Source organism: Cyprinus carpio, chromosome B18, assembly GCF_018340385.1.
Source record: "Cyprinus carpio isolate SPL01 chromosome B18, ASM1834038v1, whole genome shotgun sequence".
NCBI lineage: Eukaryota > Metazoa > Chordata > Actinopteri > Cypriniformes > Cyprinidae > Cyprinus > Cyprinus carpio.
The window spans coordinates 14,014,287-14,039,668 of NC_056614.1; the positions used below are offsets into that span (position 1 = coordinate 14,014,287).

The following is a 25,382-nucleotide window of genomic DNA, read 5'->3' on the forward strand; positions in this document are numbered from 1 at the left end:
TGAATGCTGCCATGAATTCCAGACCTTCAGTCTGAAGGTCTGGCTACGCGAGACTAAGAGGAAACTAACTAAAGGCTTTCAAAACTCTGCATTGAACACATAAATAACATGGTAACTAAGGGAGGCTGCCTTGCATTACAGAGCTTGAGATTATTTGTTTTTGCCCATTCCCACTGTTCCTTATTAGGGCAGGCAAACCCTCCCCTAGAACTGTTGGTTCTGCTCTTCCAATGGTGTGGGTAAAAAGGAAACATTTCCCTAGCACAATTAAAGCAAAATAAGCCAGTTTTCAAGGAATGTTGGCAGGGGACTTGTTTATGCAATACGACAGAATGCCTGCAAAAGGGAAAGGGAGATGGTTAACGAAGGACTCACTTCTGTAGAACCTCCTCTTGTCCACAGACCTTGAGAACGTAGCTGCTGAGGTCCACCTGGTTCAGGTCATCATGGACCCAACACAAAGCCTGCATTATGAGCAGGTCCACTGGAGAACTCACTGGGCAAAGAAACACAGAAAACATAAAGGAAAAAGTCATCCATGGACTGAGAAAAGAATGAAGCTAATGAAAAACTAAACAAGATAATAAAAGAAATGCATTTTTGTCCATACAATGCAAGACAGTGGTGTCCAATATTGCTTTGGATTCCAATGACTCTTATTGTATGAAAAAAGAGAAGTCAAGGTTTGGAATGACATGGGGGTGAGTAAATGCTGAAAGAATTTTCATTTTTGGGTAAATTGTCCATTTAAATGAATTGAGGACCATCCTGAAGGTGTTGTCTGCTTGATGTTGCACAAAAATATAAAATGATGCAGCCAGTACGACACACCATTTTGCCAAGCTTGGACTGATGCTGGCTTTAAAACGGACTATTACCAAACATTTCATGTGGTAGTGTTGACTTTGAGGAAAGCAAGGGATGAGAGTGTCATTTGGAAGAGGACCTACAATATGAACTACTGTGAACCTCTTTTGGTTCATTTAGATGGAAAACTGTAACAAGAAATAGGTTTCACTAGATCTAAGCAAAAATATGATACCCAACATATTGTTCATGGTCCCCCAAGGTTGCAGCAATAACAGGTCCCACACCCCTCCTTGGAAGGATCCTCTCTATAAGTTCCAAGCCTAGGGCTGGATTACAGTCAGTCAGCTGTGCCTGGCCTGGACTCTTCATATCTGCCGTGTTTTTCAAGCCTAAAGGTCTGATGGTCATGCCTAATTTGTGGTGAATTTGGGGTTGCTTTGAAGGGTTGTGGGATGCCAGTAAAATTCCTCTTCTGCCATTCTCTTTTCATGGTACTACAGCAACACACATGGTGCTGGAATGTCAGGAGTTTGTGGTTGGCCTAAAATGGCAGGAATTCTAGTCATGGCCAAAAGTTTTGGCAGTGACAAAAATTCTGTGTTTTGCAAAGTTTGCTGCTTAAGCTGTTGTGGTGTTCATTCACATTGTTTCTAGATTATTGTGTAGAGTGATCAGATGCATTTTAAATAATTGCTAACATTTTCATTGGACAAAAAATGAACTTGAAATGAAATTTCACTGTTTTTTTTGTTTTGTTTTTTTGATCCTGACACAAAATGACCAGCTAACATTAACTAATCATATCAGCTGCACATGTGAAAGTGTGAATGAGTACTAGTCAGGTGAAATCAATATCATACTATTTAGATTGTAAAAGCAGGCTTATTGCTATAAGAGAAGGGAAGTAGCGCTCCCAATCATTGTGTTCTTGTTAGCAATGGTTACTTCCAAAGAAACACGTGCAGCCATCATCGCTTTGCATCAAAATGGCCTCACATGCAAGGAAATTGCTAAAAAGAATATTGCACCTAAAAGAACCATTTACCAGATTATCAAGAACTTCAAGGAGAGAGGTTCGACTGCACTCCCAGAGTGTCCAGCAAGTGCCAGGACCGTCTCCTCCTGAGGAGTCTGCTACGGAGTCGTGTCACCAGCAGTGCAGAGCTTGCTCAGGGATGGCAGCAGGTTGGTGTGAGAGCATCTGCACGCACAGTGAGGCCAAGAGTTTTGGACAATGGCCTGGTGTCAAGAAGGGCAGCAAAGAAACCACTTCTCTCCAAGAAAAACTTCAAGGACAGACTGAAATTCTGCAGGAAGTACAAGGATTGGACAGCAGAAGACTGGTGCAAAGTTATTTTCTCTGATGAAGCTCCCTTCAGACTGTTTGGGACATCTGGAAAATCGATTGTTTGGAGAAGAAAAGGTTAACGCTACCATGAGTTCTGTGACGTGCCAACAGTGAAGCTTCCCGAGACCATCCATGTGTGGGGTTGCTATTCAACCAAGGGAGTGGGCTCTCTCATAATTCTGCCCCAAAACACTGCCATGAATAAATAATGGGATCAAAATGCCCTGCAAGAACGACTTCTTCCAACGATCCATGAGCAATTTGGTGATGATCCGTGCATTTTCCAGCATGATGGAGCACCGTGTCACAAAGCAACAGAGATAAAGATCATTACAGTAAAATTTTGGATCCGTGGCCAGACAACTCCCTGGATCTCAATCCCATTGAGAACCTGTGGTCAGTCCTCAAAAGGTGAGTGGACAAGCAGAAGTCCACAAATTGTGATCAACTCCGAGAACTAATAAGGCAAGAATGGATCGCCATCAGTCAGGATTTGGCCCAGAAGCTAATATCCATCATGCCAGAGCGAACTGCAGAGGTTATGAAGAACTAGGGTCAACACTCTAAATATTAACTCATTATATTTTTTTTCCAATAAAAGCCTTTAAAACTTATGATATGCTTATCATTGTTTTTCAGTATACCATAGACACATGTGGAAAAATAATCATCAAATACTGAAGCAGCAAACTTTGCAAAACACAAAATTTATGTCACTGCCAAAACTTTTGGCCATGACTTTAGACCCATGGAAAAAAGCTAAGACGCAGAAAGACTGGAGAATAACATGAGACTATATATGCACAACCCTGAAGCAACTGTTGCATTTGTAAATAAGACTAAACTTTGTCAAATAGATGTTCATCCTGGAAAAGCCTTCATATTCCACACATTCAAACCCTAGTCGCCTCCTCAGCTTAATTTGCCTTGTCTTTCATGCCAAGTATGTCTGGAATTGCTAACTTTACTAACCTTACACACAGCTAAGCATTTTCCTCCACTTAAACAAACTAAGGAAAACCTCAAAAATCTCTTTTTCCTCTTTGAAGATTAAGACAGTCAAAGAGATGGTGCGTCCATAGCTGTAAGGTGATTCCCTGCATGGATTAGGAAAGTTAAGTAACAGTAAAAGCATTACTTTGTTGACCACTGTTCATGGAATGTAGGAATGTTGTCACAAACCTGAAATTTTAGTAGGATCTAAAATCTCTTCATCTAAACACAACAAACAGGGTAAGTTTAAGAGAAAAAAACAAGCAAGAACTGTGTGAACGTGAGAAAAAGCTAGAACAACCATCTAGCCAGTTATAGCAGAGCCACCCCTCAAATATATTACTGTAGCTGTCTGTGAAGCAACTTCGGGGCCTGATAGACACTGTGCCCCCTTTTTCCTTCCTAAGACCACAGTCTATGCTGGATTTATCCAGGACAAAAAGAGCTATGGGGCTTAAGCAGTAACAACACAGAAAAATTCTTCAACACAAAAGGCCAGTCTTGATTTCCTGCCAGGAGTGAGGTGGCCAGAGACTCGGCACAAAAAACGAGGCCCAGCAGTCTTCAGAACACAGCCGCTTCACAGGGAACTGAGCCAAGGCCACTACAGCTCAATGAAAAGGCCTTTTTCGTGCTGGATCACAGACAGGTTACCCAGTAAAAAAAACCTTGGCAAGTGACATGCAAGCTGAAAAATAAAAAACACAGGAATCCTGGTCGAAGAATCTGTTCAGCAGATGCACCATAACAGTTATGTAAAAAGAGAATGTGTCGCAGTGGCCAAGAAATGCTCTCTGGTGTTGTGTCATGATTTCTTCATTTGTCACCTTCCTTTATAGCAGACATTCAGAGAAGCTTACTATTGACAAATAGTGAGTACATGATTCATCAGATGTGACATTGTTCGATATTTATAAGGGATACTTCACCCAAAAATAAAAATGTTAATAATTTACTCACCCTTTACGACGTTTCAAACCTGTATGACTGACTATCTTCTGCAAAATTTACATTTTTAGGTGAATTGTTCCTGTAACTGCCTTAACTGTTAGCATAACAATTTTCATGTAAAACATTTGCACTGTCAAAAGCTTTTTATAATTACTAAATTCAGTGTGACAAAAAACTGCTTACCATCACAAGTGAAAGTTACAGGCTGTTGAGAATCAGAGATCTCAATGGATACTTTCACACTGCCCCCATTGTCCCCTCCTGCATCTCTCTGGGTGATCACAGGGCTGAGAACATAGCCAGGATTGGTAGCCAGGTCATCATGAGGGAACTTTGACCTCAGTCTGCAAAAATACAAGGACAACACTTTGTTTATAATGAAGACCTAACAAAGGTAACTGTGGTGTACCGCAAGGTTCAGTCTTAAGTCCTTTGTTAATATTCATATAAATGGTTACTCTCTGTGTTTGATATAAGTAGGAAACAAGGTATTGGCTCCCACTGTTACATGGGATACACACAGCTGTAGACTTCCTGCATTTCACTTGTCAGCAACCCTTGTCTGAGGTACACATATGAGGTTTTACGGCATTTGCCAAATTAGTCCTTCGCCTATAGAATCCAACATTACCGTGCTGATTCAGGTATCCTGGGACCCTCTGATATCAGATTAACAACACAGCTGTAGTAGTGCTTTTTTTCCTGAGGTATCCCTTTCAACAGTCAAAAAAAATATATATATATAAAAATAAAACCTCATAACTCACTTTGAAATGTCTTCACAGAATGCTACAACTTCTAGATTTTGGACTTCCTTTTCCTCTAAGATGGAGTACTTTGAGAGTACATTTGTACTTCCTTTATTGACCTGTAAAAAGACAGACACGGAGCCATGGTTATACTGATGAGCAGACATTTGACCTGTTATCCTATACATTCAGTTTCATTAATGGTGTCCTACACATAGGAAATCACATCTTAAATATATGTTGTAAACAATATATTATGTACAGTCTGTATTAGAAACAGGGGTACCAAATAGACATGATTGATAACATTAACATCCCAGTTCAAATGTGGAATGAGACCGTCTTTCTTTTTCATGAGAGGATACTGAAAATGTGAAGAATGTCTGGAATGCCAAAAAAAAAAAAAAAAAAGAGAGACTTCCTTCAGGAAGGAAACCGCTCAAAAAAAAGAACATCAACATGGAATTACAACTAGGAATTAAAGGTACTTTCAGTTCAATGATGGCTTACATGCTAAGAAATTAAATAAAAAGATACATTTTCTGTTTTAATTACATTTACCATGCAGACTACATGCATGTAATCTCACTAGTAATAGGAGTAGATCAGGCATATTCTTGAAAAATTTTCTCTTAACATGGTCTCTGATGAGAACATCTGCCTCCTACACATTTGCCATAAATGAAATCAAAGCAATAAACAATCAAGTGTATCGATTCAGACAAAAAGATGTTTTATCGTGGGTAATACAAATACAGTATGCATCTGATATGATGATGGTTCCTTTAGCTGTTTACTAGGCCAGAGCTGTAGGCCTAACCTTAGAGAAAAATGAGACGCCATGTGACACACATTCACAAATTATTCATCCGCTTTTGCTTAGAGCTACGGTTTTACAGTTCTGGTTGCCCTACATGCAATCTCTCCCAGTCCCAACAGACCTTTTCCTCAGGTTAAAAGTTTATAAGGGATCTGTCAAGAAACAATTCAACACAACACTCAGGAATGAGAGGATGGAGTAAGCTCAGTATTCGATTGAATACAAGTAAAATTCCACAATCATCTACGTTTGTGTGTAATAGAATTCACAGCAAATGCAACTTCCTCTCTACTATTGTTGCTAAGAATACTGATATGCATTAACTGGAACTCTGTTCCCTACTGACCTGGTAATACTTCCACTAAATAAATATGACTGAACTTCCGTCGGATGATTTATCGTTCCACTGACAGCATAGTGCTTGATGGTAAACTGTGACTAAGAGCTCTGTTTATGAATCTAATTACTCACATTGACATTAAACAAACTTCATTTCTGCATGTAGGATAAGCTGAGAGTCAGACGGTCAGTTAATGGTTCACATGGAGGGGATGTTCACAGCACATTTATAAACACACACGCACAACAGAAACCAGATGGTCGATGTATCAACCAGAAACACCTTGTTGTCTGCATACGAGAGCTACTGTATGGGCTAAGTGACTGTTGTGATACATTATTACAAATTATACCAGTCTTTCTACAACATCGCAGTAACATACTAACTCAATTCAGTGTCCAATTGATGTCTGACCATTATGTGGCTGCTTCTGAACGCTCACAGGCATATTTGGCACACATTATGTGTGTCAGACATGTCAAAAATATTGGCTCTGTGCATTAGGCCTTACAGTGCACTCTAACAGACCAGTATTAGGTATTAATTATACAACTGTTCAAAAGACTAGGGCGAGTAAGATTTTTCTTTTCGAAAGAATTTAAGCAGCACAGCCATTTTTTAACATTGATAATAAGAAATGTTTCTTAAAGACCAAATCAGCATATGAGAATGATTTCTGAAGGATCATGTGATGCTTAAGACTGGAGTAATGGCTGCAGAAAATTTTGCCATCACGGGAATAAATTAAATTTTTTAATATATTAAAATTGATTGTTTTAAGTTCTAAAAATATTTTACAATATTAATGTTTTTATTGTATTAGTATCAAATAAATGCAGCCCTGCTAAGCGTATGAGACTATTTTAAAAACATTTAAAAAAAAATTACTGACCCCAACCTATTAAACTTTAGTTTATATACTATAGCCTACTTGCATATTATATTAATAATCTACATATTTTATTATTTTTGCATTCTATTTAATTTATTTATTTTTACAAAGTTTTTTTTTTTTTTAAATTGTGTAAATATTAACATAAAACTCAACCTTTGACACCAATACTTTATTTGTTTACATCAGGAGATAATGCATAATCTGGCCATGCCTTATGAACGCTGTGTAATAAAAATATGCTATATAAAAAAAGCATTTCCTCTACTAATCCTAAATACTTTCAACCATACTCAAAAGAGAAACCACTTTTGATGTAACCCAAACCACAAGATTACACTTCCACCAAGACCGACAACAAACAGGTCTTTTGGGATGTGTGTGCTGATAAGGGCTGAAATATCCAGGGCTTGTGATAAGAGTATCTGATGCTGGTGTTGTGTGTGGTGAAGCAGAGTAACTGTACACCAAAACCAAAGCTCAAAGTAGTTTCGTTGCACTTTCGCACACTCCGAAAGAGAGCTGCCATGGCAACCCGGAGCAGCACGGCCCCGCTGCAGGCATGTCAGTGAAGAACCCATGGGGCAAAAACAGCTAGCTGGGGCTTGTCTCTGCTAATGAGACCAGCAGCAGTCCTCGCTATAGACACACACACACAAAGACAGAATACTAGCTAGGACAGTGTTAACTTGAGTATGAACTAGACCTGATGTGTGACTCAGAAATATAGTAATAGTCCTAACATTTGAAATGAGGAAGTGCAAAGACTGAACCCTCTGACCCCTCTATTTTATCCTTAGATGAAAGCTATCCCTGTTGTAGAAGTTACGGTCACAAATTCTTCAAGTACTGTGGGAAATGTGTGACAACAGCCAATTGTCCTATTCAGAAACAAACATAATGAAACAGGAAATGGGATTTCTGGGAAAAAAAAAAACCACATTTACACACCCTCCTCATAAGGAATCAAAGATTTGCATTCCTCGCAGGAAGCCGTTCTTTATTTTGGCAATCAGTTACAACTTTTCTGAGGAAAGACCAACGATAAAGCAAGAGGTTTAGATAAAACGGTGGTAAAATGAAAGCGACTAAGCACCAGAACTTGGCTAGAATATGATAAGGAACCAACCATGAGGAACAAAACCAAAAATGAAAGATGCAAATCGCCCCAGCAGAAAATTTTGCTAAGACATTTACCACATTGGCATGGTATAATAATAAGAAAACCATACGCACACATTTTTAACTTCTACTTCCTGTCATATCACAGAGAACTGCAGCTTTACTGTACAATTAAAAGCAGCCTTGCTGAGAAGAGACTTCTTTTAAAACATTAGAAAATATTACAGATCCTAATCTGAACACTATGTGTGAATGCTATAATAAATGTATTAACAGAGCTGTTGTAATGATTATCATTATTATTTTCTTACGATTTATTTTATTTTACAGAACAACAGTAAAATTACAATACTAACATTTATGAATGTTGATAGAGTTCTTGCTTTTTCTTAACTTTTATTTTGGCGGAAACGTGCAGGAAGACCTCAATGCTTCTTATAAACAGGTTTCATTACGAATACGTTGTACGTATCGCATGGTCACATCCCTTGTAAAAATTGTGACTGAGCAACTGATGAGTAACACTGTTTCACTTTGGACTCTTAACCCTGGTTAACAAGCAAATAGCCCAGCGAGTTCATGCAGCGCTGTCGGAATACATGCAATAAGTGCACGTATTAGAGAGTATAATTTTTTGAGGTTTGTTTTGTAGTTTGAACCCTGGCTAACAAGATTATAGTAATAATATATTTTTTTGTGTGTATTTCGGTTAATATCTGTCAGTGCTTGTAATGATTTCTGCATCTTTCTCAGACAGCTTTAAATGCTTCCACACTGCAGACATGTTCGTTACATTATAAAGAGCGCACGATTCTCACTCTTCACTGGTTGCTATCTGATCGCGTCACATCATTGTTCGGTACAATTTATTCTGTCTTTTCGCTTCAGATGCCGAACACTCGTTGCATCCCTAATAGTAAAACTAGCATCAATTCATATACAAAAAGAAAATTATGCTCTTCACAGCAACTCGTTCGGTTCAGTTTAACTTGAAGAAACTGTGACAGAAATATATTACTTAATGTAATAATAGTCCTACTAACAAAATTATTATTAAAACATTACTTTTAAAAGAATATTTACCAGAATAATTATTTAGCAGAAAAATTTAAAAACACAATGGTATTTCTGGAAAAAATAAATAAACAAACTAATAATAATTTATTATTATTATTATTTTAACAAAATCAATTAATTAGAGATGCTTTTGATAAATAATATTTGGTTAAAATATTATGGTAAAATGTTTTGGTAAAAATAAAATTGAACTTGAGATAAACATGAAACATTTCATAGAGCCTTTAAAATGTTATTTTTGTCAAACTTTTAATAAATTGCTATTTAAATGTAAGTTTAATGATCTCAATTAATTAGACATTAGAAGAATAAATTAATTTAACTTTAATAAACTAAATTTAATTTAACATTTAATTAGGATTCTGGGGGTTAAGTAATGGAAAAAAAGCTGAATCCAGAAAAATAAAAACAGAAAAAAATGGAATTTGGGAAAGAATAAATGGAATATATATAGTTGATTTTGAAAATATGTATTGTTGACTACATTGAGAAACAGCATATACATTTAGTTCATCACTATGTGGACATTAGATGCAATGGGTTTGAATTTGATGATACCTGGCTGGGATAATTTCTACTTCCTCCTACAAACCCCATTGCAGGTTTTTCTAACTCTGCACAAGAGGATGTGGTGATCACTTCTAAACAAACAGTGCTGCCAACATGTTCTGGGTCAGCAGAAAGGATGTTCCTCTTACCTGTTTGCCTGGGCTATGATCCGTTGAGGTTGCAGGTATGTTTAGGGACTGGCTTCTTGTTACAGCCGCCCCTGTTGATGCTCTTCGAGGTTGGGTGGCTAAAGCCACCTTGCTCTTCACCTGTGCCGAGGGACTGCCATTATCCACAACTTCAGGTTCATCCAGAAGAACCGCATCCCATGGGTCTTTAGCAGTCCCAGACTCCTCTACGAAAGGTCCACTTGATACAATGGGTGCCTCCTCTACCTCCACCTCCTTTCGCTTGTTGAGTGGGTCCAGGTCCAGCCACTCAAAACGGCTAATGCTGGGAGGTTCTGAGGGTTGAGGCATGGGCTCCAGGGACTTGATACTTCCCAATTCGGTTTCCATGCTGGAGGACCTGCCGTTTTTCAAGTATTCCGAAGTGCTGGCAATCTTGTCAAACAGCTTGGCCATCTCCGGGGTGATGGCAGGCTGTGGGTAGACCAGAGCAGCAGGTGGTTGGATTGGTGTAAAGGAGAGGAAGGAGGTTGGTTGGGCCGGCAGACTAATAAAGGTAGACAAAGCTGGACTAAAACCATTCTGGAAAGAGCACGGAGGCTTCGGGAAGGGAGCAGAGGGGAAGATGGGAGTCTGTGCGTGTGTTGGGGTGGGCGTCCAGTGGAAAGAAGAAGGGCTGAACGCATGTCCTCCAGGATAAGATGCACTGAGATTGCAACCTAGCAAAGAGGAAGGTCTTGTCATTTGGCTGACACAAAAACTGTCATCCAGAAGCAGCTTTTCCAGCTCCTCCTTGGTCAGCTTCTCTAAATCGATATCTTCAAATTTGTCTTTTTGTTCTTTCTTCTGTGTTTCTGATTCCGAGAACACAATGAGGTCTTTCTCTTGCCGGCTAGTGGATGTTTGCACTGATGGATTGGGAAGGGGATTAACAGAAGGCGCTGTGGCTGGTAGTGTGTGCCTTTTCTCACGCTTGATTTTATTCAAGGCCTCTACCTCCATTCGTAAAGCCTCCTCCATTCCCACAACCCCTTTGGGCCGGACCACCCCTGGAGAGGCTGGCCTGTCAAACTTAAACCCATTGCCACTGGATATGTGGGCCATGGTGTCAGCTTTGCCTTGCTATGTACATGGGGAGACCACTGGGTTCGACAGGAACTTTACAACAGGTGCCTACAGGAGGAAATTGAGAGAATATTACATTTTAGTATCAGGAACTCAATGATTTCAAAAGATGAACTGCATGTTCACCACCAATGCACTTGTATTGCTATTTGTAAATGTGGTCAATATAAGTCACTCCGGGGGATTTTTAACCATCAAATTTCCTGTTCACAATGGTGTGATTACAAATATGAGCTTCTTTCACTCACAGTAATGGATCCAGTCCATTATGCACCAACACTAGCGTGACATTTTGACATGAATCAAATGAAGGAAATCCTTTTTGCTCTTATGTTCAGTATGAAAGCCCTTGCAAAACATGAAAAGACGGGTGAATGCAACCCTAAACCTTGCAATAGAAAACTGACTCAGCAGCAAATCAAGCCTGACAAAAGACGCACAAGGCTGTCATATATGACAGGATCATGGAAAATCTTTCATGTTACGATCCAACAATCACACGTTTTGGATTTCTGACAAAAGCATCATGAATATCTCGGATATGGGAAGTCTTTAGATTACGAAATGCTCAAAACGTCAGCAGGAAAATACAGTTCATGTGAGTGGCCAGTTAGGGCGTGTCAAAATCTAGATTTAATGGGTGAATGGCAGGCGGTTACAAGCACATACCAGACATTTTCCTGTGCCTTGCAGGCCTGAGACATGCCAGCTTGCAATTGAAACGGAACCAATTAGTTGCAAACTCAGAATAGGGTTTCAAGCTCCTCATTCACAGTTTCACTGATTAGGTGCTAAACCCACAAAAAAAAGAGCAGGACTAATTTATATTACTTAATGAGGACAAAAGGAGTAATGAAAAAACACAGAGATGTGTCTTTAACGAGTGAAGACAGACAGGAATGTGTCATTTAGGGGTGTTCTACACAATGCAATGCAGAGTTTAGTTGATTACAGCTGACAAGCAACTTAATGCATTAGTAAAAAGATTTAGGCCTAACTGACGTTCAGGCGCAACAACAAAAATTTAATAATTTAAAAAATTCTTCTGCCAAACAATGTAGTTCTTCAGCAACATTTAGCAGAATGGATGTTCTGCTAAATGCTGATGATATAGTTGCTGTTGTAATGAGGTCAGCGGTGTGTGTTTACGGAGTATTTTACAATGGCTTTGAGCACGTCTCATAATCAAGGATTGGAGTTCATAAAGAATTTAGCTGATGTACATTTGCAGGTTTAAATTCATAGACTATTTTACAACCTCAAATGCTGCTTATACAATCAGAACTTATAGCTTGACCTATCCATTTAATAATATTAATTTCGTAATCAGATTCATTTGAATAATGCAGACGCTATATAAATTAACAGCTGTTTTTGCAATGTTGCAAATCTTCTTAAAAAAATAGCTATACAAATATTTTTTGTTGAATTTCCAGCAATTATAATTAAAGCCTTATCTATATAATTACCATAACATAAAATTACTCATACAGTGATACAAATTTTTGGTGATACCGCCAACCTCTACCACTAATAATCCAAGAACAACACACCACACACCAAGATATGTTGGGAAATGTTCATCCAATTTGATTTAGTTTTACAAAGGCATCAATGCTGCCAAGTCTGGCTATCAATATTCATCAAGGCCATTGTGTACAGTGAGGATTCTAGCATGCAATCCAGAGGTGTCGGTCTCTTCTGACCACTGTTCACAGAAGAGACTTTGCACTTGTTATATATATATATATATACAGAGTTGGGTAGTAACGGATTACATGTAATCTGGATTACGTAATCAGATTCCAAAACTCAAGTACTTGTAATTAGAGTAAACTACTTTTTAAAATACTCGTAATCAACTACAGTTACTTTTTTATGGATTACATGATTACATATATTTTACACAATGGTAATAAGTTGTTTACAAATCATTGATTCTCCTAAATTTCCTTATTTTTAACGTTTATATTTTTTTCATAATAAACCTGCCATTTATATACGTTCATGATTCTTCAAGTTTTTCTGGCGGAGAGGGGGAGGGGTGTCTTTCGCGCCTTTAATCACTGGATGTACTGACATCATTTCATAAAAAAAAAAAAAAAAAAAAAAAAATATAGGAAAAATGTCAGTGTTCAGTGTAAGCTCTGCCTACCAAGGATGAATTTGCTGTTCACTGAAATCTTTGACCTAGCAAAGTTATTGCTGGGAATTTCATGTTCTTTAATATTTTTTTTATAATGTTGATTTTTCTTAATTGTTACTACCTTATGCACTTCAGGTGTTTTGAGATGAAATATTGGACTTAGAAATTGTCTTTAATATAAATAAATATATATATATATTTATATATATATATATGAATGATGTTTTTCATTGATATAGTCATATACACTTTTAGAGTTTTTTTTTTTATTAAATATTTGACCTAGCAATTATATTGTTGTGAATTTCATGTTTTTCAATGTTGGTTTTTGTAATGTAGCTGTTTTCTAAATTTACTTAATTATAAGTAAATATGCTTTAAAATCATAAGATGTGATTTTGTTTTATTCAGTGTTACTAGCAAACACTAACAGCAAGGTACATTAGTGTTAGTATTTTGTAAGTATTAACTGTCCATACATTGCACTTTAAAAAGAAGCTATTGTGGCTCTTGTTGGTGAATTAAATATATTTTTTGGACTATATTTTTTCTTTGTATCTGTCAAATAGTACGAGATTAGGCTAATTCAGTTTATGTGATATCAAATAAGGGTTAGCACAAATGTAATCTAAATGTAATCCAAAAGTAATCAGATTACGTTACCAGAAATGTGTAATCTAAGAGATTATATTACTGACTACAAATTTTGTCATGTAATCTGTAATCAGTAACTGATTACAATTAATAAGTAATCTACCCAGCTCTGTATATATATATATATATATATATATATATATATATATATATAATATAATATATATATATGCACATATCAAATTTTACATTTAAGTATAAAAGCAGGTGGCATATTCTGTGCTCTCGAAGTGATCAAATCTTTGCAGCTCAAACCTCCTGGGAACGGTTCTCACCCCGCAGGGTGCACGCCTGACTGTTTTGACAAACATCACTTATTTATGCATTCGAAACCCCCCGAATGGAAAGCCTTTCAAACGTGGTGTCAAATCATAACAGAAGTCAGCAAAAATGTTTTGGTATTTTACAATAAAATGATTTATCAAGCTTAAGTGCAAGCTGTTCAAAGTACAGAAAGTCACGCTCAAGACAGAAATGAATAACTAGATAAAGCATATGGCTTTTAAATGACAGCGTGTCAGTTTATGAACATTGGTTCACTTTTACACTGCAGAAACAGACTGAACATAAAGCATGAGTCTGAAATACACAGAGTTTAGTTTGAGATGCTTTTCCAAGCACTTGCAAACATGTCAAGGGAAGACAAATAGTTCCCAAGATGGTGAGAATGTCCAGAAGGGTAAATGGATGACAGACAAAACAATACAGCATTTGTAATGTGTGAAAGCTGTCCTTACACATATTCCATTTACAGTAATCACAATATAGTGTGTTTGCGTGACAGAAAACAACTGCAGGACAGACAAAAAAATAAGTTAAATATGCATATCCAGCTAGCATACCCAAGGCACATGATTCATGCATATAAATACAATGACGCAACACTGCAGGAACAACACGATTGCATGCCACCATTTCAGTTGAACTTTTAAAGAAGCCATATGTGCCGAATCCACAAAATTACACAAGCCTGTTTCAGTTATCCTTGGCAAAAGGCAAAAAACAAGACAAAACCTGCTTCTCCAGTCAGTTACCACAACAACATTAACTCCTAGTGGCATACAAAAGAGCTTTTATTCCTATTAGAAACATTCAGAGACTATAATTAGTACACATACTATCAACTGTGCCATTTCAGCTTGGTGTAAATGAGAAAAAATTTAGAATTGCTATCCAAGTAAATAATGCATTGGGATGCATTATATTTCCATGCATAAAAACTTCAGCAATAAGATTTTAACTTTAAAAGCAGATGAGAGAATGACATAATTAATTTAAAATCCTATTGGAAAAAAGAAGTGTTATATATTTATCACAGACCTTCATTAACCTGTTCTGAACTCAGCAGGAATTTACTGAATTTATTATATGAAATATTGTTCAAAATAGAATTGCAACCCCGACTTACCTGTTTGAAAGACATTTCAAAAATCGAACCCAAGTTTATAAAGGATGCAAAGTGTGCAACCAAATAGATAATCAAACAAGCCACAATACCATAACACCAGTCTAGACTGCCAATAAATAAAAATGTATATTTCTAATCAAATATTGCTGTCAGCACGGTAAATATTCTGCCGCGACACTGCAAAACATCTCATAAACCTACGAGTTAACAAAACAACACAAGATCTCTCGTAGAAAGTCGTTTCCGAAACTTTTACGCAATGTTTGTGCAAATGTTTCGGCATTTCGGCGCACTTCACGCGCCAACAAAAGTGAAAACACAAGCAGAAGAAAAACAAACAACGCAAATAACTGTACTCGGACAAGCTACTATACTTCCGGTAACGTTAGACAGACGAATAGAGCGGACGGGTAAACTGAAATTAACTCTAAGAGTTTGTGTGAATAAAAGACGATTCCCACCTTCAGACTCTCCGATCTTTGACGCTGGACATTTTCCTCCAGCTGGAAAATCTGCTCATGTAGTCGTAGACACAAACGTCAGTTCCTGCTAGAGATCAGCGTGTAAAGATTACAGAGAAACAACGACATCTGGAGGTCAGAAACACAGCAGGTCTACTCTTCTTTTGGTTGTCGGATACTAATCACACAAAACTAAAAAAACGCGTCAATGCCACAGAGCTGGGTAGATTACTTACAAATTGTGGTCCGTTAACTGATTCCAAATTACATTACAAAAATTGTAGTCAGTAACGTAACGTAATGTAACGTAACGTAATTCATTACATTACACATTTTAGGTAGCCTAATGTAATCAGACTACTTTTTGATTACTTTTAGATTAGAATACTTTTGTCCTTACATATTTATCACATTGATTTAAATAGGATAATCTTGTACCATATGATATAAAAATATTAAGAGTAAGAATATATACTCCATTCATTGTAATAAACAACATGAAGTGTAGTCTATTAAACATTATATTACATCAAGGTTTCCCAAACAGAGGTTCGTAAAGGAACTAAAGGGGGTTTGTGAGTTTAATGAAAAGCTAACAATTAATTAAATCATAAATTATGTAAAATTTAAATAAATTATTTTAAAATAACAATCAAATAAAAAAACTTAATACAAAAGAAAAAAAAATATATTTTTTTACATGCATGACATATGACCACTAACCAATGTCAGAGAACATGCAAATGTGATAATTATTCAAATATTTATTTTCAAATCTCAGGGGTAGCCTACTTAAAGGGATCCTTGATTATAATTCCACTTTTCTGAGGAATGGGCTTCACAGAACCAGGAAGTCCGACAATTTTAGTAGAATGGAAACAGTGGTATAGCCTATATATATATATATATATATATATATATATATATATATATATATATATATATATATATATATATATATATATATATATATATATATATATATATATATATATTAGGGCTGTCAAATGATCACGATTAATCACATCCAAAATAAAAGTTTTGTTTACATATTATATGTATGTGTACAGGGTATATTTATCAGCCCATATAAATACACACACATAAATTATATATTTAGAAAATATTTACATGTATATACATTTATATATTTATATTCTTATATTATTTATAAATAGTTTATATTATGTATAAATATAAATGTTTTATATATAAATATTTTTATTAATTTTTGTGTTTTTTTTTTTTGTTTTTATATATACATAGTAAGTTTACATATTTTGTTTAAATATATTTTTATTTTGGATCATGCATGTGTGTGTATTTATATATACATAATAAATATACACAGTACGCTCACATATATTATGATATATATATATATATATATTTAAGGAAGCATGAACACTTCACAGTGCCCCCCATAAACACAATCAAACTTTCGAAAATAGCTGGTTGACCACCCCTTTAAAGTAAATATACATTAGGTGAAAGAGGTTCAGATGACAAAAAGTTTGGGAATGTCTGCATTAGCTAACATGTAAATAATGAGTTTGAAAGACAAACGCCTCATAATAATACATGGTTAAATAACCTACTGATTGCTAACTCAAATAAAAACGAATGTGTTCATCAGTAGTTGATGCAATGTTGAAACACTTCTTAAACCTGAAATAATGTTTGTAAATCTAATGGTCAAATGCTGTGTAGCCACCTGACTAATGACTGTGTGAATGCCAAAACTGGACTTTCTGAGTGTTTATAAGCGGCAGGCTATTTTAAAAAGGAAAATTTAAAAGATGAAAAAGATTAATTAGATAGAATCAATAAATTATGAATAATTCATTGCTATTGTGTGAATAATATGTAATCATATAATCTATAAAAAATAATTGTAGTCTGATTACGAGTATTTTAAAATGTAATTTACTCTAATTACAAGTATACTTAATTTTTGGAATCTTATTATGTAATCCAGATTACATGTAATCAGTTACTACCCAGCTCTGATATAGGTGTTTATATTACTGACAACCTGCAATGTCTGCCCTGCTTCTGTATCACAACAGTCAGTGTTGCCATTTTATGAATTTGCACCTTCACTGACAATGGATCTAATATTTTATAGGCCTATGCTATGCGATTTATTTGCATATCAACTTCAACCCTTTCCATTACTCGCTTCACCTAAATGTTTTCCTCGACAATTTCTCAAGAGTTTGACACAACGAATAGTTCATTTTTTTTAAAAGTATTTTATTAGTTTTGCATTAATAAACGCAAAACAAAACAACAAAACAACAAAGTACATAATAATAGCAAAAATAATAATAACTGGGAAACAATTTTAATGGGAAAGTTTCACATGGTCTGACTCCAAATCAAATTTAAAAATTATTTCAAACTTGTTTTACACAATCGTTAAGGTAAAAATGCTATGTAAAGCCTATAACATTGTGAGAGTTTGTTGTATAAAGTTGCACCCTATTTGCTCTTGTATATACTGTATCTGTATTACATTGTTTTCCATTTCTGTTGTTCTCATAAAACAAAAAAAACTAAAAATCTGCTTCCTTATTTTTCTCCACTCCCACATGAATCAGAATCGCTCAAATTGTACCTCTTCATTCTTGCTTGATCTAATATAAAAATATTAATTTTGTATATGGTATGAGACTCTGCATGTCCTCCAGGCCTGCAGGTGGCAGTAAGAAATTAGTTGTGCACACAGGAAACCGGTGAGCGAGAGTACAGATGACTGCAGCGCACCATGGCAACAAGTTCAGCTGGAAACTTGGGCTATCGGCCTTTTAAATGTAAGTGTTTTGCTTCTTAAACACGTGTGGTGAATTCTTCTTATGGTTGCCTTAAACAAAAAGACTAAAGAGTGTTAGTTTTGTCATGAATTTCGGCGTTTTGTAGTTGGTTTTTAAAGTAAAAATAGTTCGCGGTTAGTGACAGGCAAACTAAAATGCGTCCCACAATATCAGATAATCATGTCACCACAAAATGTGATACTGTGTGTTAGTCATAGTTTTATTTAAATTCATTTTCTGGGTACAGACTGCAATAATTTGAACCCATTTTCTGTTCTTTGGAAATTTGTAGCCCATTCCATCACAAGAGGGCACTCAAGATCAACGATGGGGGTCTAATTTGTTTGTGTTTGTGTGTTCGTCAGGTTTAGAGATTAGATACACAACTCTCCTGTTGATGGCTTGTTGTGCATCAGGAGCAATTGGAAAACAAATCGTCCAAGAGGATCATTTAGGCAAACATAACCATGAACATAATGCAAATATGTTCCTCGGCTCCGAGGTATCAACACTATGGTTCCTAATAATCCAGTTTCTAATCCAGTTTCATTCTACCAGCTAACTATCACTGTTTTTCAGGACAAAGATGAAATACAGAAACTCAGCCCATCTGAGCAGCGAAAGCGACTGGTGGAGATAGTCAAGAAGATTGACACCAACTCTGATAAATACCTGACTCCAGGTCAGTTTGGGTTTGATTGACTCCAGTGTCTTGTCTCTGATTTCAAGATTTGAAACTGTAATATATTCCTGTTTTTCATTCTCATAATTGTCATTAGCCATTACTCCAGTCTTCAGTGTCACATGATCCTTCAGAAATCATTATATTTTTTTGGTTTTATTTTCTGGATACGTTTTCTGCTGCTTCTCTAGAGGAAATCACATTATGGATACAGAGGGTGTACAGGACATATGCGTTGGATGATGCTGAGGAGCGCTTCCCTGAGTTTGACTCCAACAATGATGGTCTGGTATCTTGGGACGAATACAATATGGTCTTGCATGGTCATACTGTGGAAGTTGACGTAGATGCTGTTCTTAAAGACCCAGAGGAGGAGTCTCTCAGATTTGTATGTTGCATAATTTATTAAGATTTCATATTGTGAAACAGCAAAGAAAGGTCTTGCGTGATTTAACTTTTTTTTTTTGTTCACTCACAGCTCCATGCAAAGGAAAAAAGACGTTTTGACTTTGCTGATATGGATGGCTCAGATGCCTTGAACTTAACTGAGTTCCTTGCGTTTACTCATCCATCTGAAGTGGACCACATGGCTGTAAGTATAAAGTGAAGATGCAATAAATTAGAGATTAAACATTCATGTTAACTGTGTGCTTTGTGGTTGCATTTACCCCAGGATTTTGCCATTGAAGATGTGCTTTCTGAATATGACTTGGATAAAGACGGATTCATCAGCTTGAGTGAATTCATTGGAGATCTCAGAGCAAATGGTATGACTATGTTAGGATAAATAACAGTATATACTGTCATTACACTAGTGATTATAAAAAAGTCCAATAACCCATAAATGGGGGAAAATAAATTTCTGCACTGTATTGTCTGAATTTTTTTTTTTTTTTAACAGATATATTGTGCATTCTTACATCAATCAAATACTTTACCATTAGGTTCTTTTGCTATACAGATTTATGTGAGGTGTTACATCTAGTTATTTTCCAGGAGTGTAGTAAATTATTATCAGAAACGTGTAAGTTTGCAAGTTTGCTTGTCTGTGTTAGAGCAGGAAGAGCCCTCGCAGTGGGAGGTTGAGGAAACGGTGCGCTTTGAAGATCTCTATGACCAGGATAAGGATGGAAAACTTAACAGGGATGAACAGCTCCGCTGGGTCGCTCCCAACAGCTATGGCTCGGCACGGGAAGAAGTCAGTCAATGTGCCATTTGTCCGCTAATGTATTGTTTACATCCTTAACAAGATGTTCTAAACTTTTTTTTTTTTTTCCTTGAATGTTGAAAAGCCATTCATCTGATCAAGGAAATGGACCAAGATGGTGATGGAAGACTCTCGGAAGTGGAGATTTTAAAAAACCAAGACACTTTCATGAACAGTGAAGTGACTGATTACGGCAGACAGCTTCATGTGCCACATGATGAACTGTAATAGTTAGAACCTTTTATAAATAGTTCTTATGGGGCCACAAAGAAAGACTACTTGAGTTTTTACAAGTAAATTTTTATTAGATAACATGTAACTGATACACTACTGTTACACAGCCCTGCATCTTGATTTGCAAAAATGATATGATGAGCTCATAATGATGCTGAGTTCAAAAATATCAATAAAAATTTTCCATCATTTTCACAAAATAACATTAGTTTTAATGCACATATCAACAAGAGGTTTGCATGTAATGACAAAAGAGTATTCAAAATGAATAACTAACAAGCTGCAAAAAAATATGAAAAATATGTTTATTCAAGTTTATGAATAAGCTTTTCTTTTTTTCATAAAATCTGCAATTTTATGTCACTTCTTTGGATGTAGTAAAACACCCAAAGATGTACAGTAGCAGAAAACGTCAGGGTCATGTTTGCATTTCTTCTTTAACAGGCCGCAATTTTAACCTTGACATCAGGATTAAGCATAAAATAATGTTTCCAGAATCATTCATACAAGTGAAAATCAGCTGAGAATTGAACAAATAGTTAAAACCTGGCTCAGTGGAGGATAGGAATCATGTATTCATGTCAGTTTATCTTGTGATTAAAGGGATACTCCACCCCAAAATGAAAATTTTGTCATTAATCACTTACCCCCATGTCGTTCCAAACCCATAAAAGCTTCGTTTGTCTTTAGAACACAATTTAAGATATTTTGGATGAAAACCGGGAGGCCTGTGACTGTCCCATAACAGTGTCAAGGTCCATAAAAGGTATGAAAGTCGTCTTCAGAATACTCCATCTGCCATCAGACGTGCAATCTGGGTTTTATGAAGCGACGGGAACACTTTTTGTAAGCGAAGAAAACAAGGAATTGTTGAATAAAGTCATTTTTTTTTTTTTTTCTTCGCTTACAAAAAGTGTTCCCAAAAGTGTCACAGGCCTCCCGGTTTTCATCCAAAATATCTTAAATTGTGTTCTAAAGACAAACGAGGCTTTTACGGGTTTGGAACGACATGTGGCTAAGTGATTAATGATAAAATTTTCATTTTGGGGTGGAGTATCCCTTTAAAGGATAATACAAGATTTCTTCACCTTACAAATGGTTGTCAAATGCAGAAATGCTATGAAAAGCACATTTTATGAGAAAGTGGGACATGCTAGAACAAAACAAGCACTATTTTTGAAATCAGCATCCCAAAATTAGTAAGAAACACATAGGAGTGGATTTCAGCCGTAGCTTTCGCACACAGTTGCTCTGCTGTCGCCAAAAGATATTCAAATCAATAGGTCTGTGTCTTGATTTAACTGCTACCACCTCGCTATTTCTGCAGGTATGAAGAAACAACACAACTCAACTCTACTTAGATTTCAATGGTTTGTTTGCTCAAAATCTCTTCGACAGCTAAAGACTGACTCTTAATATTTTTCAAAAGCCCACTGTTTTAGATTTTCCATCCTATCTAGTATTCAAATGGCTGCTGAATGCATGCATATTATCTGTCAGCCACGCTCTCTGTGGTCAATGACATATAAGAGAGCTTCCTCATCTCAGTCAAACCTGAGCATTACGGGTGTACTGTGAACAGTGGTTTCCTGCGTATGGTATTGTCAGTTCTTTCTTTCATTTTTCTTAATTCCGATTTTTGTTTCCTTCTGTGTGCTTGCAACATCATAAAAACAGCCTTTGAAATGACACCGTTACAATTCAAAGATTCTTTTTGGGTAAGTACATGAGTTGAGCTATTTTGACAGACTAGATTGAACGTTGTTGTCTGTTAGGGCTGACATGCCTGAGGTTAACAAAACTGCATATGGTGTGTGACAGCATAGATTATTAATGTGTCTTTAACTTCCAATAACTCACCAGCATCACAATACCTTTGGAGCACTTATCAGATCTCAGTATTTTTTGTGCACTGCCATTCTCGTTCCTTTGTATTAGGAGTTACGGTTTCTGTAAATAAGAATGATTTTTTTAAGATTTTGATGTACGATTTTTAGGAATGGAATTTTTTGCCATGGCCTTTTTTAACAAAAAAAATATCTTCGCTACATTTGAAGGTTGAGTGTTTATATTTAGACTACCTCATATTGTGTCATGGAGATGATCTGTGGGCTTCCTGTTGAGCGGTTAACTGTGTGCCCGCTCTACCCTTTTTTAGCTTTGATCTTGTATTGTCAGAGCATCTATCTACAAAGCAACTTCTGGGTTGATTTGCCTGTCAAACCATGCTAGTGCTGTTCAGTGCTGAGGGTGCATGTAAAATATATTCTATAGTTATGTAAAATTATTACTATTGTTTCTATTGCAAATGTAAGATTGTTAAGATCGAAGGAGCATTCCATGTTAATATTATTAATAGCATTCCATGTCTGTAAACACAGTAAATGATTAAATGGTTAAACCACCTCAGACAGTCTGGTACCACATATTATTTCTGCATAGATAGCAACTTCTTCAAATAAGGCTTAATTTTGATGAATACAGTGCTGCAGGTAGAAAGAAACTTCCCATGGATTGAGGATTGAAACTGAAATGCAAAGCAGAAATAGGAATCTCTTTTTCAACCTAATCATTTTATAATAAACAGTCCTGTTACTGGTGAAATATAATATAATCCTGATGGTTCCAGGGCCCAGAATTCACCAGTAACACCGGATATGAGACTCTTATCCAGAGGTTATGCGATGGGCGACGAGCTTGCAAAGATATGGAGGAGCTCTTAAGAATGAGGTAACAACTGAAAGTTGCACCTTAATGTTTATTTCTACAAGACGCACTGATTAGCATTGGTTAAAAGTATCGAGCTGTATTGGATTAGATAACAATGCCGTTTTCTACTCATAGAGCGATGGCAGAGGAACGGTACGGCAAGGAATTGATTACTATTGCACGCAAGACAGGAGGGCAAAGTGAAATTGGGTAAGAAAATATTGTATGTATTTAAGTATAAATTGGCTTTTGCATACAAATAAAGGTTTATGAGCACGAGTCTATCAATTTTATCTTTGTTTTCTATTGCTTTGGTATTGTAGCACTTTGAAGGCATCATTTGACCAGCTAAAAGCCCGTAAGTAACACTTGAAATATATATTTGACACATGGAAAAAGAGATATATTTTAAAGAAAGTAAGGAATAAACAGTGTCTGCTACATCTGCTAACTAAACCCAAACCTTCAAGAACACTGATGAATATGCTGTTTTCTCACCCAGAAATGGAGAACATCGGAAATTTGCACATTCAGCTCTCTGGGATGTTACGAGAAGAGGCCAAACGAATGGAGCTGTTCAGAGAACGACAAAAGGAGCAGCGAAAAAAGGTTAAATGCCGCGTGATGCTTTAATTCATCTACATTTGCAGAACCGCCAATCACTTGCTTACAGTTTATTCTATGTTTAAGCCAAAGTCATTTTAAGCCTTTTAAGCCAAAGTCCTTTGAAGAGTATTCTATAGTCTTTGGTTTAATTTGGGCGAACAAAAACTGACTCATACCAAGATGCTTCTTAACACCTTGTCTACACGCGTCCGGTGTTGACACAGTTATACCCTCTCAGAAAAAAAGCTGGGGTGTCTCAAAAGCTAAAATGGCACATCTTTGTTTTTTTTTTTTTTAACCTCTGAATCAGGGTTGCCCAATCGCTACACAAAACTAGCCCAATCGGGTCCCCAGTTAAAAATTGCATCCCGGGGGTAAAATACACGTTTTTTGGTGGGGTCCCCATGCTAAAATTCGCATTCCAGGGGATAAATATCATGTTATTGGAGTCGCTTCAAACCCATGGACATGAAAAACACCCCCTTGCAACAGTGTTAAAGTAAAAAAGGGAAAACCACGGACTTGGCAACACTGCCCTAAAGAGTACATATTAGTACTTTAAACATATATATATATATATATTTGTACCTTTTAGCTTTTGTACCGCCCCATTGACACCAGTGTACCATTGCTTTATTTACCATTACCAATCAAATGTTTACTTTTTACAGTTTGAAGGGGTAATGGAAAAGATTCAGAAGACCAAAGTGTCATTATATAAGAAAACCATGGAGGTAAGTCTAATTTACTTTAGCATATTAGTCACTTCAGTTTTGTAGGCTACTCAGTTCATCATGTATTTGCCTAATAGAGACTGAAAGCAGAATATCAGGAAGAGGAAGGGTGAAAAGAGAGTGATTTAAATCATCAGTGCATAGGCTAGCCTCTGTGCAGCTAGTGTGCAGGGCAGAGAGGGGGATGGGACTTTAAAATGTTGTAACTGTCATCTCAGGAAGTCTCACTTCTCTCTAGAAGTATATTTCCTTCTCACCCGCACTCTTTTGTTGGCCACCTTCTGACACAGCTTTTGTTTTCTCAATGTTAGTTTTTTTTTTCTCTTCCTCATATATTCACAATTTCCTGACAACAGACGACTGCTGTTTTGTCAATAAAACACGTTTCTGTTTTTCTTGGTACACTGAAACAAATTCAGAAACAAAGGTACACATCATCGTATAGCGTTCTGTTTTTGATGAACATAAGAGTGAAAGGGAATCTGATCCATTCAGATCAGGAACTGTAAAGGTATTTGTGTGACTTGTGTTTAGATGAGTCTTATGATTTCTGATTTTTTGGAGGTTAGTTTAGTCCTAAGATGGTAAGGTTCATTTTATGACACCATTGTTTATAAGCACACTAGGTCAATGGGACTGTCCCTGTAGTGAAATATATTTTAGGTTATTTTAGAAAGTATATTGTAAATGTAATAAAAAGTAAAGTGAATTTAATTTTTTATATGTGACCCTGGACCACAAAACCAGTCATAAGTCGCACTGTTATATTCGTAGCAATAGTCAACAATACATTGTATGGGTTGAAATGATCCATTTTTCTT

The 25,382-nt window shown here is 36.3% G+C and overlaps 3 protein-coding genes across 4 annotated transcripts in view; 2 read left to right on the forward strand and 1 right to left on the reverse strand.

Annotated features, from left to right (window-relative positions):
- The window catches only part of pik3c2a (phosphatidylinositol-4-phosphate 3-kinase, catalytic subunit type 2 alpha), a 34,546-nt gene extending 18,821 nt beyond the window's left edge, over window positions 1-15,725 (reverse strand). The window contains exons 1-5 of one of the 2 annotated variants that reach the window (XM_042743940.1): window positions 15,574-15,725; window positions 9,801-10,952; window positions 4,870-4,970; window positions 4,286-4,446; window positions 376-496 (exon numbers count right to left, since the gene is read on the reverse strand). In XM_042743940.1, coding sequence (XP_042599874.1) covers window positions 376-496; window positions 4,286-4,446; window positions 4,870-4,970; window positions 9,801-10,883 — 1,466 coding nt within the window. In that variant the 5' untranslated portion in view covers window positions 10,884-10,952; window positions 15,574-15,725. Of the gene's footprint in view, window positions 1-375; window positions 497-4,285; window positions 4,447-4,869; window positions 4,971-9,800; window positions 10,953-15,112; window positions 15,409-15,573 lie in introns of those variants that run through there. The other variant, XM_042743941.1, reaches the window with a different exon arrangement.
- Window positions 15,726-18,280: 2,555 nt separating this feature from the next.
- Window positions 18,281-21,178, forward strand: rcn2 (reticulocalbin 2). The gene is made up of 8 exons (XM_042743943.1): window positions 18,281-18,389; window positions 18,755-18,891; window positions 18,969-19,071; window positions 19,263-19,459; window positions 19,550-19,663; window positions 19,745-19,838; window positions 20,127-20,269; window positions 20,363-21,178. Exons 1-8 carry the CDS (start codon window positions 18,344-18,346, stop codon window positions 20,504-20,506), a joined length of 978 nt encoding a protein of 325 aa, XP_042599877.1. The 5' UTR covers window positions 18,281-18,343; the 3' UTR covers window positions 20,507-21,178.
- A 344-nt stretch (window positions 21,179-21,522) lies between these two features.
- The window catches only part of pstpip1a (proline-serine-threonine phosphatase interacting protein 1a), a 14,921-nt gene continuing 11,061 nt past the window's right edge, over window positions 21,523-25,382 (forward strand). Inside the window, exons 1-6 of the mRNA XM_042743944.1 lie at window positions 21,523-22,230; window positions 23,142-23,242; window positions 23,357-23,431; window positions 23,545-23,579; window positions 23,724-23,830; window positions 24,499-24,561. Of these exons, the coding sequence (XP_042599878.1) occupies window positions 22,108-22,230; window positions 23,142-23,242; window positions 23,357-23,431; window positions 23,545-23,579; window positions 23,724-23,830; window positions 24,499-24,561 (504 nt within the window). The 5' untranslated portion in view covers window positions 21,523-22,107. The remainder of the gene's footprint in view (window positions 22,231-23,141; window positions 23,243-23,356; window positions 23,432-23,544; window positions 23,580-23,723; window positions 23,831-24,498; window positions 24,562-25,382) is intronic.